At 40.2% G+C, this 15,337-nt stretch overlaps 1 protein-coding gene across 2 annotated transcripts in view; it reads left to right on the top strand.

Annotated features, from left to right (window-relative positions):
* CD151 (CD151 molecule (Raph blood group)) overlaps window positions 1-9,943 on the top strand; it is a 43,727-nt gene extending 33,784 nt beyond the window's left edge. For both annotated transcript variants that reach the window (XM_007431057.4, XM_015888586.3), the window contains exons 5-8: window positions 113-217; window positions 2,807-2,959; window positions 5,075-5,161; window positions 7,699-9,943. In XM_007431057.4, the coding sequence (XP_007431119.1) occupies window positions 113-217; window positions 2,807-2,959; window positions 5,075-5,161; window positions 7,699-7,758 (405 nt within the window). In that variant the 3' untranslated portion in view covers window positions 7,759-9,943. The remainder of the gene's footprint in view (window positions 1-112; window positions 218-2,806; window positions 2,960-5,074; window positions 5,162-7,698) is intronic.
* The last annotated feature ends 5,394 nt before the right edge of the window (window positions 9,944-15,337 follow it).

Here is a 15,337-nt window from a genome sequence, read left to right as displayed (position 1 = left end):
TGACAGTTCTCTCAGAATAGTTGGTAACAATTGTTATACAGGGAACTGGGTTGAAGAACAGTCATCGCTGTATCTTATTTTGTCCCCATTGCTAATGTCCTGTTCTGTGTAGCTGAATAAGGAGCTGAAGGAAAATCTGAGAGACACGATGACCAAGAAGTATAAGAAGGCAGGAGAAGAGAGTGTGACCAGTGCGGTGGACAAGCTTCAGCAGGAGGTATGTTTAAGAAATATGGGGGTTAAATAGAGATGAAGATCTAGGGGAAGAAATGGGAAAAGCTGAATCATGGCAGAAAATAGTGTTTTTCCCCTGCCTTAATTCAGACTGTTCTGAATTCTGTTCTGCATGTTTCTATCCATACAGATACTTTCAAAATTGGGCTGCAGCTGTTTTTTGCCAGATTATTGATCCCACTCATCCTGGATCCCTAGAGATTTCCCCTGAGCAGAAGTCATAATGTAGTCCCTCCTTTCAAGACAGCTGCAGATGAAAGGATTGATCAAATGAAAGCCCAACAGTGCTACTCAAAAGAGTGCTGGTGGGCTTGACTACTGCCAAATGAGGGGGCCTTTGCTTAGCCAGAATATTACGTGTACATTTGAAAAGAGGTAGCTTTAGGTCTACTTGTCTGCAAATATCACTTGAAGGGGGCAGCATTTCCACCAAATAACTGTGTCTGAATGATATTTTATATATGCAAAACACTTGGCTGCAGAAACAGATTCCTAAGGTGTAAATGGATCATGTGTAGATCCCTTTCCCACGCCTTCCATTCTGTGTTGACTTTCCCTGGTCTAGAGGCATTGAACAGGGCATATGTATTTTTAGCACTCTTGCCTCATGCCTGAAACAGTATCTCCCAAAGGAGAAACACAAAAGTAGCTAGTTAAAATAATCAGCTGGCCCTATTTAGTGATCACGTCACTGAAATACCTCTCCATTTCTTATTCTCACCATCACCAATTTAATAACCTCATTGCAAGAGAAAAGTGGGAAAACAGATGGGTCTTTGTTGAGTAAAAATGGTAAATTCACTTCCTGATTGTCACATATTTTTCTTGAAGCTATTATTCTCCAGTTACAGAGAAGTGTGGCATAAAAAGTAATTAACAGAGGAGCACAATTCTCTGAGAGAGAAGGGAATGTGCTTCATCTTCTTTGACCAGTGCAGCAGTGTTCCAGATCAATATGTCTTGTTGTTTTAGAACTTAGATGATCATACTGGATGTGGCTAGATACTTTAAGCATGGAAGAGGCATGGGTGTGATTTGGGAACATACTGAATAATTCATTCAAAAGAACAGGAGTGGGGGCATTCTCCAAAATGGTGGAAAGTTCTATGAATCTTACTTTTATTTTTAGAAACTGGTGATAGGAAAATTGTTGTTTCTGCTCTTCAGTTTATAAAATCACTCAGTAGTGGTGATTTTATTTCAACACCTATGGATGTGTGTGTTGGTATAAGCTGCTAGTATTTCAAGTCCAAACACGATCATCCTAACAGGAGCTACTCTGTCACCTTCCTATTCTAAGAAGATTTGCAATAGTCTGAAAGGTTCTCCTGCTGGACAGTATGGCAGAGGGCGTGAGATCTGCCCTACATGTATCAGACAAGACAAATGGAAGTTGAGTAGACTAGCTCCTCCAGAATATGTTTCCTTGCATTACTTCTTGCACTTGAATGATTTGTGCCCCATCATGCTACTGTAGGGGGATCACTCAGCATATATTCCAAACTCTTCAGGAGTAAATCTAGCTGCATTCAGTATAATTAACTTCCCAACGTACATGACATTGCTGCCTAACAGTATAATATGTATGCACAGGGAGTAAGATACTTTGCAGTAAATTGGACTTATTCAGAGATTAAACATATATAGATTCTGGATTTATGCCACAAACTGGAAACTTGGGATATTTCTGTATAGGCATGATATCAGATGGAAAAATACAAGGAAGGGAGGAGACTCCTTTTGACTGTAATTGAGCAGAAATGTGTGAGCATGCCATGCCTCTATAGGGAATTACTTTTCTCAGCAATGATTCTTCCACACTCAGCTGAATATATGATTCCTTTGCAGGGAATGTAGATTGATATAGTGAGAACAACTAAAGTAACTTGTTCATTGATTGAACAAACCAGTGGAGGCCAGCATATACACATACAGAGCAGAAGTGACACTACCAAACATGGTTTTATATTTAACATTTTCTCACAAGTACGGTCAAATATCCTCCAGCATTACTGGAAGAGACTCTTAATATATTTGTATCAAGCTCAAGTCTTCATTAACTCCAGGGATACCTCTACAAAGATGAATTATCCGAAGGGGTGGTTCAGTCTTTTTCTTACACCTCTCTTGTATGGAGTTAATTCTATCTTTAATGGAATAACTGAGAATTTGCAAAAGGAGGTGAAGAGGATTGACTTCAGGGTGTTTTTTTAAGAAGTCACTTTCCTGAGAAACATTTGATTCCTAAATTGTACTGATACACTTTTTTCTAGCCCCAAAAGTGAAGAGAGAAATTTTAAGCTTCTAGAAACAAAGTGAATTTTACTGCTTCTTGTGGGAAGAGAGGCACAGCCTTCTAGCTACATATGGCAACAAAAAGCTTAGTAAAAACTGCTGTTTCGTTGTCTGGCTGGTGGGCTGTTGTGTACTGACCTTTTCAGGGAAAAGTGGGCACAAGTTGTGCATACCTGAGGGATGTACTGTCAGAGGCAGGAGACTTAATTGTGTAATTTTGGCCAATACGTGATACAAATTTGGTTTTCTCATAATGTCTTGTTGCCTGTGTCTTCAGTTTAAGTGTTGTGGCAGCCATAATTACACAGACTGGAGTGACAGCTATTGGCACAAAGTTGAAAAGGAAGGAAGGAAGGTCCCGGACAGCTGCTGCAAGACAATAACCGATGCATGTGGTAAAAGAGATCATCCTTCAAATATCTACAAAGAGGTAAAAAATTTAAACTCAAACAAACCTGAGCCGTATCCTGTTATCATCTGATGAGACCTTTGATTGATTATGCTCTTTGAGCAGCCTCACCTTGAACATTGTGCATTGGAACATCATAACAACCTCCATCTACAATTATATTGCAGTATTTACCTTGTTTGTGTTTTTCTAGAGAAGTAAACATATAAGCAAATAGATATTTATACTCCTTGGCAGGGCTGGCCCAGCTCTCCTTGACATGTGAGGCAAGTATAGATATTTAGCCCAGTTAGGTAGCTGCGCCTCTCTGATCTTGACTGTTACCAGAAGGCTGACTAAGCCAGTGTGGTTAGTACTTGAATGGGACATCACCAGGGAAGCCCAGAACTATAGTTAGAAATGGAATAAACATCCTGGAAGAAAGCAATGGTAACCTACTCTTGTACTGTTGTTAAGAAAAGAAATGGGAATATCAGAAACTGAGCTCAACCTAATGGAGTATTTTACCTCTATGTTTTATGGTGTATATATGCTCTTCAGTGTGAAGAATGGAGATGTATATTTTTTTAAGTGCCCATTTCTACTCCAATCCCTTAGAGTTGATTTAAGTCCAAAATTCCATTTTCCATCCAGCCAGTTGATGTTTTGGGCCTCTAAGATACTTTTCTGGACAATGATGATGAAGCAGTCCCTTTCATTCAGGCTCAGGGGAGGATTAAGGCACATGAATAACTTCTGCAACTAAGCTTGTTTTGGTGGGGCAGAGACAGACCAAACTCTCTGCCTCAGGGCATAATTGCTGACTGCTGAATCCAGGGGATGGGTTTTTTTAGCCTCTTATCTAAAATATTGGGAGACGAGACTCTTCTGAAGGAAAGTCCCATCACATCTCAGTTTTTCCTGTTTTTTTTTTCCCTGCACCTGTTTCCTCTCTCCCTTTTTGTCTCTCTAAATTGTGAGCCTTCCTTCTATCATTGCTGCTTTATAATTAATAAAATAACTAAGAGTCCTGAGATACTTTAAAGACTAGCCAGTTTATTATTGCATAGGCTTTTGTGGATTGCAGGCCACTTCTTCCAATTCACAGAAGCTTAGATGATAATAAAATGGGGTATTTTTAAGCTGCCACAAGACTCTTGGTTATTTTTGCTTCAAAAGGTCAACTCCCCTACAATCCATAAAAGAAGCAAAGTTCCTAAAGACTTAGAAAGGATAATGAACCATTTTCTCTTGGTGATATTTCCCTCCAGTCAGTATGTGAATCTGACTTGCTGTAAATAGGTTGAGAACATATGGAGAAAGACTGATTTGGGGAGCATCTCTGTTATACTAATTAATTTATTCCACTGCAGTTATACAGTCCTGGTAGGCAATTGATAAGGAGGATAGTGGAAAGGGACAAGTCATGAGTTTCCTCTCATAAACATACTCACCTGTTTTTGTCCTTGCAAGAACTAGACCGTGAGAAACATGAGGCTAAACTAGCAATGGGTTTGAGGGCAGTCAGGAGCTTCATGACTGAAAAAGGATCTGACCTTGGATCGTCTCAGCGTGTTTCCTGTGGGCTCAATTTTAAAATTATGGGACATAACTTTGTGTCACTGTTGGGGTGTGTGGGCGTGTGTTAATTATTGATAATGAAAGAAGAGGGATTTCTAAGAACATGGGGGCATTCCCCAACTCTCTGTAGAAAAAGAAAGCTCAGATTACACAACCACTTATCCAGGTAATGCTTCTGTGTCTGCTGGGACTTGGCAGGTCTGAGGGAGGGGCAGGCAAGAGACCAAATGCAACATTTTCCAGAAATGACAGCCAGGCTTGGTTGATCCCAGATTATGTGCTGGGCTTTGTTTGTTAGGGGTGCCATCTACTCCTGGTTGAAAGGCGACTGCTCATCCTCCATATGCCTATTCCATACAAGGCTGCATAGGAAGCCTGTGTTTGGGCCATGGACGTCACCATATGGATGAGACATTCAGCCAGTGGGATGATTCTCAAACAGATGACAGCTTTGCCACAAGTACCAGCCCGTGTTTACTTCATCCGTTCGTATGTTTGTGTCTTGAAAGATGGGACATTGCACAGCATAAGAAGATAGGTATGAAAAGTAACATCAGGTCTATGTTTTTTTCCCAGGGTGGCTGTATCACTAAGTTGGGAAACTTTATCCAGGAACACCTGATAATTATTGGAGCGGTGGGGCTCAGCATTGCATTTGTACAGGTATGTAATCAGGAAAGACTGAATTATGCACACTCAGAGTTGGACAAGCCACTTGTAAACTAACTTTGTCATGGTGGTTGGTGACTGGAAGGCTGTAACCAAAATTTGAGCTACAAGAGGCCCAGTGATCCAACTTACCCCTAACTGAAAGTTACTAAACTAGAACCTGCAGAAGATTTCATGGGAATAAAGGGAAAGGTTTATCTTGTTTATTCCCCTGCCTTAAAAATAAACCTGTATGGAAAATGCTTCTCAGCAGTTACTGGAATGAAGGGTGGAGGACAGAGTGGCTAAAATGAATCCACTCCTACTGGCTGGTGGCTTTCTGCTACAGGACAAAGCCAGAATAAACCAGTTTCTGTTTCGGACAAAGAGAAGTTAAGGTCTTCTAATTTATCTCTTGAATAAGAGATACTAGTTTCATGAGATCAATGAGATACTATAGGACCACTTTGAGGCATTGCTTTGAGCATATAAGAAGACAGTAGAGAGAGGAAGAGTTCCCCAATTCTGTGGCTTTCTCAGAGCAATTCATTTGCTGGCATTGAAACCTTCTCTGCTGAATCCAGGTCTGTCTGACCTAAGTCACTGTAGCTTTGATTCAAAGACAAAGGTTGGCAGCCATGATATTAGTAATTTACAAAGCAAACATTTATCAGCGTGAACTTGCCAGTGGGACCATACTCTGAATTTGATAAAATTTCAAGGAGAAGCTAACGTGGGCCCTTACATTTCTCTCAAAAGTTTTTTGGAAGCCTGAGTAAAAAACTTCAGAATGGCAGCCAATTCAGAGTGCTGTCATTATTGCAAGATATGCATAAAACCAAGATTAAATGACAGCTTACAGACCAGCAATGTTGTGTTGCTGACCATACAGAACTTCAGGATTCATTGTGGCTCTTATGTATCTCAACTAAAACAGCATTTTATTTTGTAAAAAAAGAGTGACTGAAGGAAAAAGTATATGCCGCTAAGGAGTTGTTTTTACCCATCATGGCTACCACCTTTGGTTTTAGGGTCTATGGGGCCAAAATATACTGAGGTACAGATAGATGATGATTTAGCAGGTAAACAAAAGCACATTCCTGTCAAAAAAAAGCTTTAAAATATTGAAACAGATGTGTTGTTTTCTATATCTTTGCCCCAAGCTACCCTCCGGTCATAGAAAAAGGTGTCAGCACTGACCTTAATTTTATTTTTTTACAACAGCAAATAGTTTAAACTGAAACCTCATCTTACAGTATACTATATATGCGCTGGAATGTTCTCACCCTTGTATCTTTTTTTGAAATTGAGTATTTCTGGATCCTCATGATATATGGCTGTCATCTATTCTTGAAGGCTGTGTGTTCCTCCAGGGCAAAATACTCTATAAACAAACCCTGCAAAGATGTTATCTTGCTTTTTTTTTTTTTTTTTTTAAGTAGCTGTCAGCTAGTATTTAAAGGAGAATAATTGACTCTGAAGACTGACACTCTCTTACCATCTAGAAGCTTCCCTGCCTAAAGAAGATTTCTCCTGCATATGAATAGCCATGTGATTTCAGTTGTTTGGATGCTGGAGTAAAAATGATACAAGCAGCCCTGTTTGTGGATTGGAGTCTGCTTTTCAATCTAGATTTCAATGAGAAAAAAGAGACTCTTGAGTTTTCAAACTATTGAAACTAACTAATAAAATAACTAATAGTTATTTTAAACTATTACATTTCTCTAAATGTGTAAATGGAAGTTCCAGTAACCCATTTTCTTTTCTTTTTTTCTTTTTGAGGAGTTGAGGGAGGGAGGAACTAGATATCAGATGTGAAAATCTGTAGAGCAGTCAAACAGCACCCTCTGATGTTAATGTAGCACAACAACAAGTCAGTTTGCAAATTTGAGGGAAGGAGAGTTATTGAACAGCTTCTAGAATTTCCCATCATCAGAGGCGTGACCCCTGTGACAATTACATTCAGTATCTGGGAAATTGTTTGTAGCTTTCCATCACTGGGTGTTTCTCTCATCCCTGCACATTTCAAATAACTTTGGAGAGTGTCAGTTTCTTGCTCCTAGTCAAAAATGAAACGTGCTGTGAGATTAATGCTGGAGAAAGTCCAATTCCTCTAAGAACAGTACAGTTCACTTGGGAATTTTTGTTAAAAAGGATCTGCACACTGTGGCACAATCCATGTTTTGCTTTTCCTTACAATACCAGTAGAAAGAAATACCACTATGTATAATATATTGCTTGCCTTAAAAACTAATTGCCAGCCTGCTCAGTTACACCATGACTTACCAAGAGAAAGGGATAGTGGGAACTCTCCAACTTCTTCCTCTGGGTCCACCTGAGATCCTCAGCATTTCGGATTATGGGATACAGTTTGATTTAAACCAAACTGTTTAAACGGTTGGCTGGGGAATTCTGGGAGTTGAAATCCACATGTCTTAAAGTTGAAAAATACTGATTTAAACTACATGGGACCAAAGGGGTGCTGTACTTTCTGGCTTAATATTACACTTATGGCCCTCCTCATGGTTACCTCTGTTCTCTTTATCTCCTAGATATTTGGGATGTGCTTTACTTGCTGTCTGTATAATAGCTTGAAGTTAGAGCCTTACTAAGAGCTCACGGATCACCCACCTGCTCAATTCCTCCACGTTCCAGCCCATCACCCTGGCCTTTATACAGCAGCACAGAAATATCAACCACTCCAGGACTTTTGCTGCTTCAAGGAATTTATTCTGGGATCACCCAGTGCCTCTGCCAGAAATAGTAGTCCTCCTTGAGTCAGTAAGGAGGGAACTCAGTGCTCAGCTGTCATTTTTTTTTCCAGTCCAACGTAACAGAGCTATAGAATGCAGTCTGGTTGAAGTATTTACAAGCATACAACCTGAAAGAGATCATCAGAGCTCCCAAGGACATGGTGCCTTTGTGTTTTCCCTTCCCGAACCATCAATCAAGGTCTTTGAGCTCTGAGGTATTACAACTGAGCGTAGCGTGCGTGCAGTAGATTGCTTCTACTTTCTTCCTTTTCCTAAATGCAGTGTCTACATGGAAGTTCTCATGACAAGTTATCCAAAAGGATAGCTTTATCTCCCAATAGATGTTCCTATTGGGGAATCTTTCCTCCTGATCTCCTACAGGATGCATCCTAGGGATGGATGAATAAGGTTTCCTGCACATTTTTTTTCCTCAAGGAGCAGTTTTTGCCCTGGAGAAGAATATTCTTTGTGCCTCTCAAGCCAGGCATCGGAAGACATTATTTTATTCACTTAATTAGAAACTTTGGAACTTAAAAAAAATCAAACACTGATTTTCTGCCTGAGGAAGGCTATTGAGAGAATCCCACTGTGTGGAATGCAGTAGTCCCTCTTCATAGAATTAGATCCATTTCCAGAATGACCTCTCATTTCATTGGGGTAAAATACATTACCAAATTTTATATATCAGTCTTCAAAGTCTCAGAAATGTTGAGTAGGTGATGTCTTTTCTAAAATTGGAAATAAGGCATAAAGGAGATCTAAAATATTTCAAAGAATAAAAATGAAAACTGATCAGTACCTCTTTGCAGCCATAGTAATACTCCATCCTGTTCCTTACAGGAGGCTGACCAGACACTGGCTTCCACCACTAGATTTGTTAGATTTCCCAAGAATTCATTTACATGGAGGCTTCCTAGAGAAGGTGCCTATCCTTTGTAGTTCTTCAGAGTCCAGTTGGTATAGCCCTTGCCAGTTTCTTACCCCTTCTTTAACCTGGCTGCATCACATTTTGGGTTTCAGTTATAAAGTTCTTCAGTTAATGTTCTTTTGCCGCTCATCTACAGCAGTAACAGCAGGAGCATGCTCGAGACCCTTTAAGTTTTCACTTTGGATTATTGTTTCTACAGTTCCTGACCATTGGCCATGCTAGTTGGGTTTTATGGGAGATGTGGTCCATAGTCAAAGGGGAGCACCATATTGCCTACCCTGGGTCAAGAGCCTGCTGTCTATAAGGTCAATGATGCTTTGGAGCATAGCAGGGCAGCTGATGTGTGGTTTGGTTGGAAGCTCTTACTGCCATTGTCCCTTCTCCCCATCTCTTCCCTTATTGGTTCTTTTGACAGAATTGGCAGCAAGGGAAGTCATGTGATCTGAGGCATTTTTTTCAGCCAGGACCAATCCACTATGAGTGGTTATATTTCCTCATCCCCCCATCCCCAAATGATTATTCACTCTCTCCAGAGAAAGGAGAGGTGGAAAAATGTATTTTTTAAAAATCCAGATGAATCTCTCTCTCTCTCTCTCTTTGTTGACCCTTACTGCAAACACCTAACATTAACTCACACTTTTCTGGAACTTTCATGTTGTTTTAAGTCCAAGAGAGGATTGTTCAGGAGGCAAATGGGGAGATGAGAAGACAAATCTTCCTTGTGTAAATGTTCACCCAGGAGGGGGAACAAAAGGTATTCTCACTATAAAGGATGACAGGTCTTAAATTATGGCAGAAATTAATTTCTATAATTAAGGGTGAATTATTTCTTGAATATGACATGGTGCGTTCCTTGAGAAATGGATTGTTAATTGAAGTAGAAACTACTGCTATGATTGCTTGAAATGTTTGACTACTGAAATATACATGCACATTGGCTAGCTCCCCCCCCCCCCTTCTGGGAGTCATCTAGTGCCATGGTAAAAGCAGACCAGATATGCTGATTGGTAAGCTGTTCCTGCTCTTTTCTTTCTTTCTTTTTTAATATATATGTATATATTAACCATGCTTAAATGCAGTTTACATTGCTGGCCAATAAAGTTAAACGTGTCTGTATTTGTCCTGTGTAATGCTGAACTGATCTCTTATACAATGGGAAAGTAAAAGCAATACATCTTCACAGGATGAAAACTGGGCAGAAGGGAGGTTCTCAATTTTCCTGCTGCCCAGTCCCATCCTTAGCTCAAATACAATTGCCTTCTGGGTTAATAAAAACAGATCCTACTGCTATCCTCTGCTCGTGCATTCCAGAAATCCAGCTTGATGAGCGAGCCTGATTTCCACCTCTGAAATAGTATCTGCATTAAAATATTTTTCATAAACACTAAAGCAAGTCAGGTTTTATGTACTGGAGCAGAGTCTAACCATCTGTTGTTCCTGTTAATTTGTAACGTTATCAAGGAGTATGTCAAGTCTAGCCCAAGGAACTCCAAGAGACAATGCAAAATCAGTTCAGCTATGTTTATTAGCTATAGCCTCTAGCAAGAATCTTCCCAGACTGAAACTCCAGTTCCTAAGTCAGCCAGCCACAACAGTGTGAATTCCTCAGGGAGGTGCCAGGTTCATCCTCTTTTAGTTCCCATGCTCTTGCGGCGAGCTAAGAAAATGCTTATCTCTGTGAGCCTGGCCTTCATAATTCCATTCCATCACAGGGTAGGTCTAAGTAGCTGCTCACCTTGGGCGATTTCATAAAGCTAAACAGGTTTGGCCTTGGGTGAGGGATCACCAGAAAATCCCAGAAACCATAGCCTAAACTGGGAAGTAAAAAAATAATGCTAGAAGAAGGTAATGGCAAATCACTTCCCTGTTGTTGCCAAGAAAGCTGCATGGATTTGTCCATGAATCGACAGGAGTTGAGTTTGTCTAGGGTGTGTAATGTTCTTTCCAGCGTGAAGGTTGCACTTGTGCTTTGAATGGGGTGCTTGGGAGCTGCAATGAAAAAGAAGTGGGGTGAGGTCAAAACATCCATCTCATTTCAGTTATATTTAAATTATACCATTAATATGATTGCAATTTGATGACTACCCAGCCCAAGTTTTTTTGAGGAGATGCACGTGGCCCTGGGGCTTGGGATGTGCACCTCTGTTTTGTAGTGATAATACACTGCATGTACACTAAGGATGAAATTGTCTTGCCTCTTTTTCATTCTAGTCTGTACAGGTATTGTTTAGTGACTACAATCAGGACTGGCAACTCGGTTGCTAAGTGACCACAACTGTGCTTACGATCTTACTTCAGCTTTCCTTTTTCCCCGCTCCCCTGCCCTTTGGAATGCTCACCCCAGCACTGGGATAATTAGTAAGAAGAGAATTGATATTTGTATTTACATTCATTGGAGAGGAAGGGATTACAAGAGAGTAAGCAGGCACACAGTGCGGTATACACTTCAAAAGGAATGTGCTAGTGCCGGCCGTTTGCCTTGTGCACTTGTAGCTCCCAGCCAAAGATGTGAAAGTGATTAAAGTCTTGCTGAGCTTGTTAACTTGTGGTTAGCACCTTTTGGGGAAGCGTTGCACTGCAGAGAACAGCAGCTCAGGAAGAGATTGCTTGTTTAAATAATCTCTCTGCTCTGCGAGCGGGGTGGGGGGAAGAAAAATATTGGGTCAGGCAAAGGACAGTGCATACTAATTGACTGTAATGGTGAACATGTGACAGAGATGCTGTGAAGGTCGTAAATGCGCATCTTGGTTGCAAAGTTATTTTTTCAGCACAACTGTAACTTTGAGCAGTTGCTGTGAGGCAGTCAGTAAGCGAGGTCTACCTGTAATTCCTTCAGTCAAAAGTTGATGAAATTGCAAAGAAGAACAAAGAAGCAGAAGTTGCATGTGATGGAAGGAAAATACTTGAAACTTGCACTGTCAGTTGCACTAATTATATTTATTCCCGAATGTTTTCAAAATTTGACGGATCAATTGATAGAAAGCTAAAGTCCTAGATGTGTTGCATACTTTTTTTCTCTATTGCCCATGTCTAGCATCTGTTATATCAAGATCTCTTAGTTTGGAGCAATTTGAGATTTCAAATAAAATTGTTCATTTAAGCAGCAACACAGAAGATCCATGCTTTAGACAGTGGTTCTCAACCTTTTTGAATCCGCAACACGTTATCGATTACAACAGTAGTTCTGTGGCACACCAGAAAATTAGTGATCGTATATACATATTTTTAAATATGTAAGACATGGTTTGAGGGAAAGTTATACAATTTTTTAAAATATCTGCACTATATTGAATATACGGATTATACAGAATACATATAACACCAAAACAAAAATTGAAGAAAAATAACGACATGAAATCTCGTGGCAGACTAGAAACAAGCCCATGGCATGTCTGTGTGCCACGGCACGCTGGTTGAGAACCACTGCTTTAGATTCACATGGAAACATGGGACTTACTTCTGAGTAAACAGAGTTCTATTGCTACAGTGTTTTTTGTTTATGGAAAAAAAAACTAATGGAAGTAGGAAAGACCAAGTTCATGTCAAAGCATGAATAAGTAATCAGAGGTCCCTTGCATTCTTCCTAAGTTTTGAAACCTCTTATTGCATGAATGCAAAGCGATCCATGGAATATGGGGAGAAACTAACCCAAGTTAAAGGCACCAAACTTATTCAGTAGGAGCCTGAGATTTCAACCCTGCAGTTATGGTGTCAATCTCTGCTTTATACAGCATGAAGCAATTTTCCAGCGACAAAATACTGCAGTTGGATAATGGAGGAAAATGAGGGCATTTATTCAGCATTTCAAGTTGGCAGTTTCTTTCATAGGCCTTCTGTTTCCTGTGAAATTTAAAAGCCCAGGCAATGGGAAACAGAAATAACAATTGAAAACTTCACGAAAGCCTAAAATCAATAACATTTCAAAATGTTTTTGTTCTGCGTTTCACCAACTCGGTGGTAGCAAGGGGGTCCTCCATGGATACATCAATAAGAATGCCATTCTGTTTTTCATGTGGACATAACTCTGTAACTTTCTTGACGCTGCTCCCGAGCCAGGATTTCATTAAGCCATTGATGTTAAAAATCACATCATTCACACATAGTGTATAAAGATCTAGCGGCATAAAGAAGAAATAAAAGCCTCCAAGGGAGATTCAAGTCCAAACTCCTAATGTATAAACATTACACTGTAGTGACAACCAGAGCACTTCTTCAATATGATATAAAAGGCATTCGTCATTGGGTTTAAATTAAAAGAGTAAAATGTTATTTTGTCTTGAAAGACTCTAAGGACTTTACCGTGTAAACCATTTTTTGCTCCTGAAGGGAGGAAAAAACCCCCCTCTGACATTTATTTATTCTGTGTGTATCCTGATTTTCCTTGAGTTTAAGGAATCTTACACTGCTTTTTCACCCAATTCCATTCTCACAACAATCCAGTGAAGTAGTTTGAGAGTGAGTGTCTGGCTCAGAGTTAGTGAATGAGCAACATGAACATGGTGGGTTCAAATTAAGGCTTTTTGTCCTAGTCCAACAAACTAATTCAGAGCTCCCCAATCTCAGAGGGCCAGTTTGGAGCCTTTGGGGTATGTTGTGGCCTGAAAGGTTGCTACAGTGAGCCACATACCAGAAAGCAAGCAAAGGGCTGAGCTGAGTCACCCATTTGTGTTTTCTCAAAATGGCTCTGGATCCAGGTGGGCCTGCTTATTGGTGCAAACATGGATTAGCTTGAGTCTAGTGCAGTGTTGTCCAAACTTGGCCACTTTAAGATGAGTGGACTTCAACTCCCAGAATTCTGGGAGTTGAAGTCCACTCATCTTAAAGTGGCCAAGTTTGGACAACACTGGTCTAGTGCTTTGTTTTGTGTCCCATTTTTTAAAATTTATTTTATTTGTTGGATTTCTCCCCCGCCCATCTCCCCCACAATAGGGGACTCTGGGCAACTTACAAAAAACATTAAAACTATAAATATATATAAAATACATAATGCATCTTTCATTGTATGAAAGAATCTTAACAAAATTGGGAAGGGAGGTTGGTGAATATCCTAACGTGTGTTAGGAGGTAAATTGTCTCTGGCGGTACTATTGAATATTGGGAAGCCAAGCTCTAACTACTGCATCAGTTGTCCCCAACTTGAGCACCTTCCAAATGCATCGATGTCAACTGAGAATTCTGGGAGTTGAAGTCCACACATTACAGACCATCAAGCACAGAATGCTGCACTACATGATACTGACCATCTATACCACTGTTTCTTAAACGTTTTTTCTCTCAGGACCCCTTCCCGCTTTTAAAAATTATGGAGGACCCCAAAGTGCTTTTGTTTGTATGGGCTACATTTATCAATATTTACCATATTAAAAATTAAAATGGATGCATTCACTGCCACTACCACTTCTCACAATTGTTTGATGGGATTTTAATATTGTATTATTTTTCAACACAGGCTGGCAAATAATTTTGATTTCAGGGACCCCTGATAGGGTCTTGGGGGACCCCCGGTAGTCCTAGGACCACACTTAAAAAAACACTGCTCTACGTTATACTGGCAATCATACTGACTCTTATTTCAATATGGATTTGTGTAGAGCCAATGCTTCAGTAAAAATGAAGTGGCATCAAAGTAATTTGAAAATCTTGACTGAAAACAGTCCTTTTTAAAATTAGGACCAGAAATCACACATTTTTTGACCTAGATCTCATTTGTTTCTTGCCTGATAGCTCAAACTGGATATAGCCACTTTGTTCTATTGTACTTTCTTCTGTGAGTTATGCCATTTTGTGGCCAAATGAGGAGAGGCCCTACCTTTTTTTCCTATTTAAGCAAGAACTGTTACTCACTGAAAAGGTCTTAGTGCTGACTGTTCAGGGCTACATCTGTTGCAGCTTGCCCTCTTGCAAAATAGCGCCCTTCTTCACAACATCCCTGCAACTGTTACTTAGAAACAGAAAATATTAAAGCCAGGAAGGGGCAGGATGCTTAACAAGAAGAGTCACTTGTCAATCTTCACCATGAGTCACTTTTTAACACACACAAGCACACAAAATTAGAGCTGTATAATAATGAGGCATAATTAAAGCAGTAACAAAGCCACATGACCAGGAACCAGATTCAGAGATAATCCTAATCCAGTTTTCAGAATCTACCGAAATTAGAGAAGAAAGGGATGAATCTTGCTGGGATTCTCAAGGGAGGAAGTGGCAAATGTCTGATATCATTCCTGTGAAGATTAGATTGACAGATAACCCTGCTCTCTATCCACTTGATGTTTATTATGGGAGGGCCAGAGACCAGGGATCTGGAAGCTGGTCTCAGTTACTGAATTACTGCAGTTCAGCTGCAATTGGGAAAGGTTTTATATTCATAAGAAGTCTCTGGGATCCCCATGGCCTAAAACACTGGGGACATGCTCTTTTGATGCCAGGAGAGGAACATGGGTGGAGTCCATAGCCCCTGCCCCACAGCCAGGAAAACCCCAGCCTCTGAAAGACCCAGGTGATTTCTCT

Source organism: Python bivittatus, unplaced genomic scaffold (genome assembly GCF_059951505.1).
Source record: "Python bivittatus isolate LINGU-HERP-01145 unplaced genomic scaffold, Pbiv_v1 ctg000480_np1212, whole genome shotgun sequence".
In the NCBI taxonomy this organism is placed as follows: Eukaryota; Metazoa; Chordata; class Lepidosauria; order Squamata; family Pythonidae; genus Python; species Python bivittatus.
This window is presented reverse-complemented; position numbering and strand designations above follow the sequence as displayed.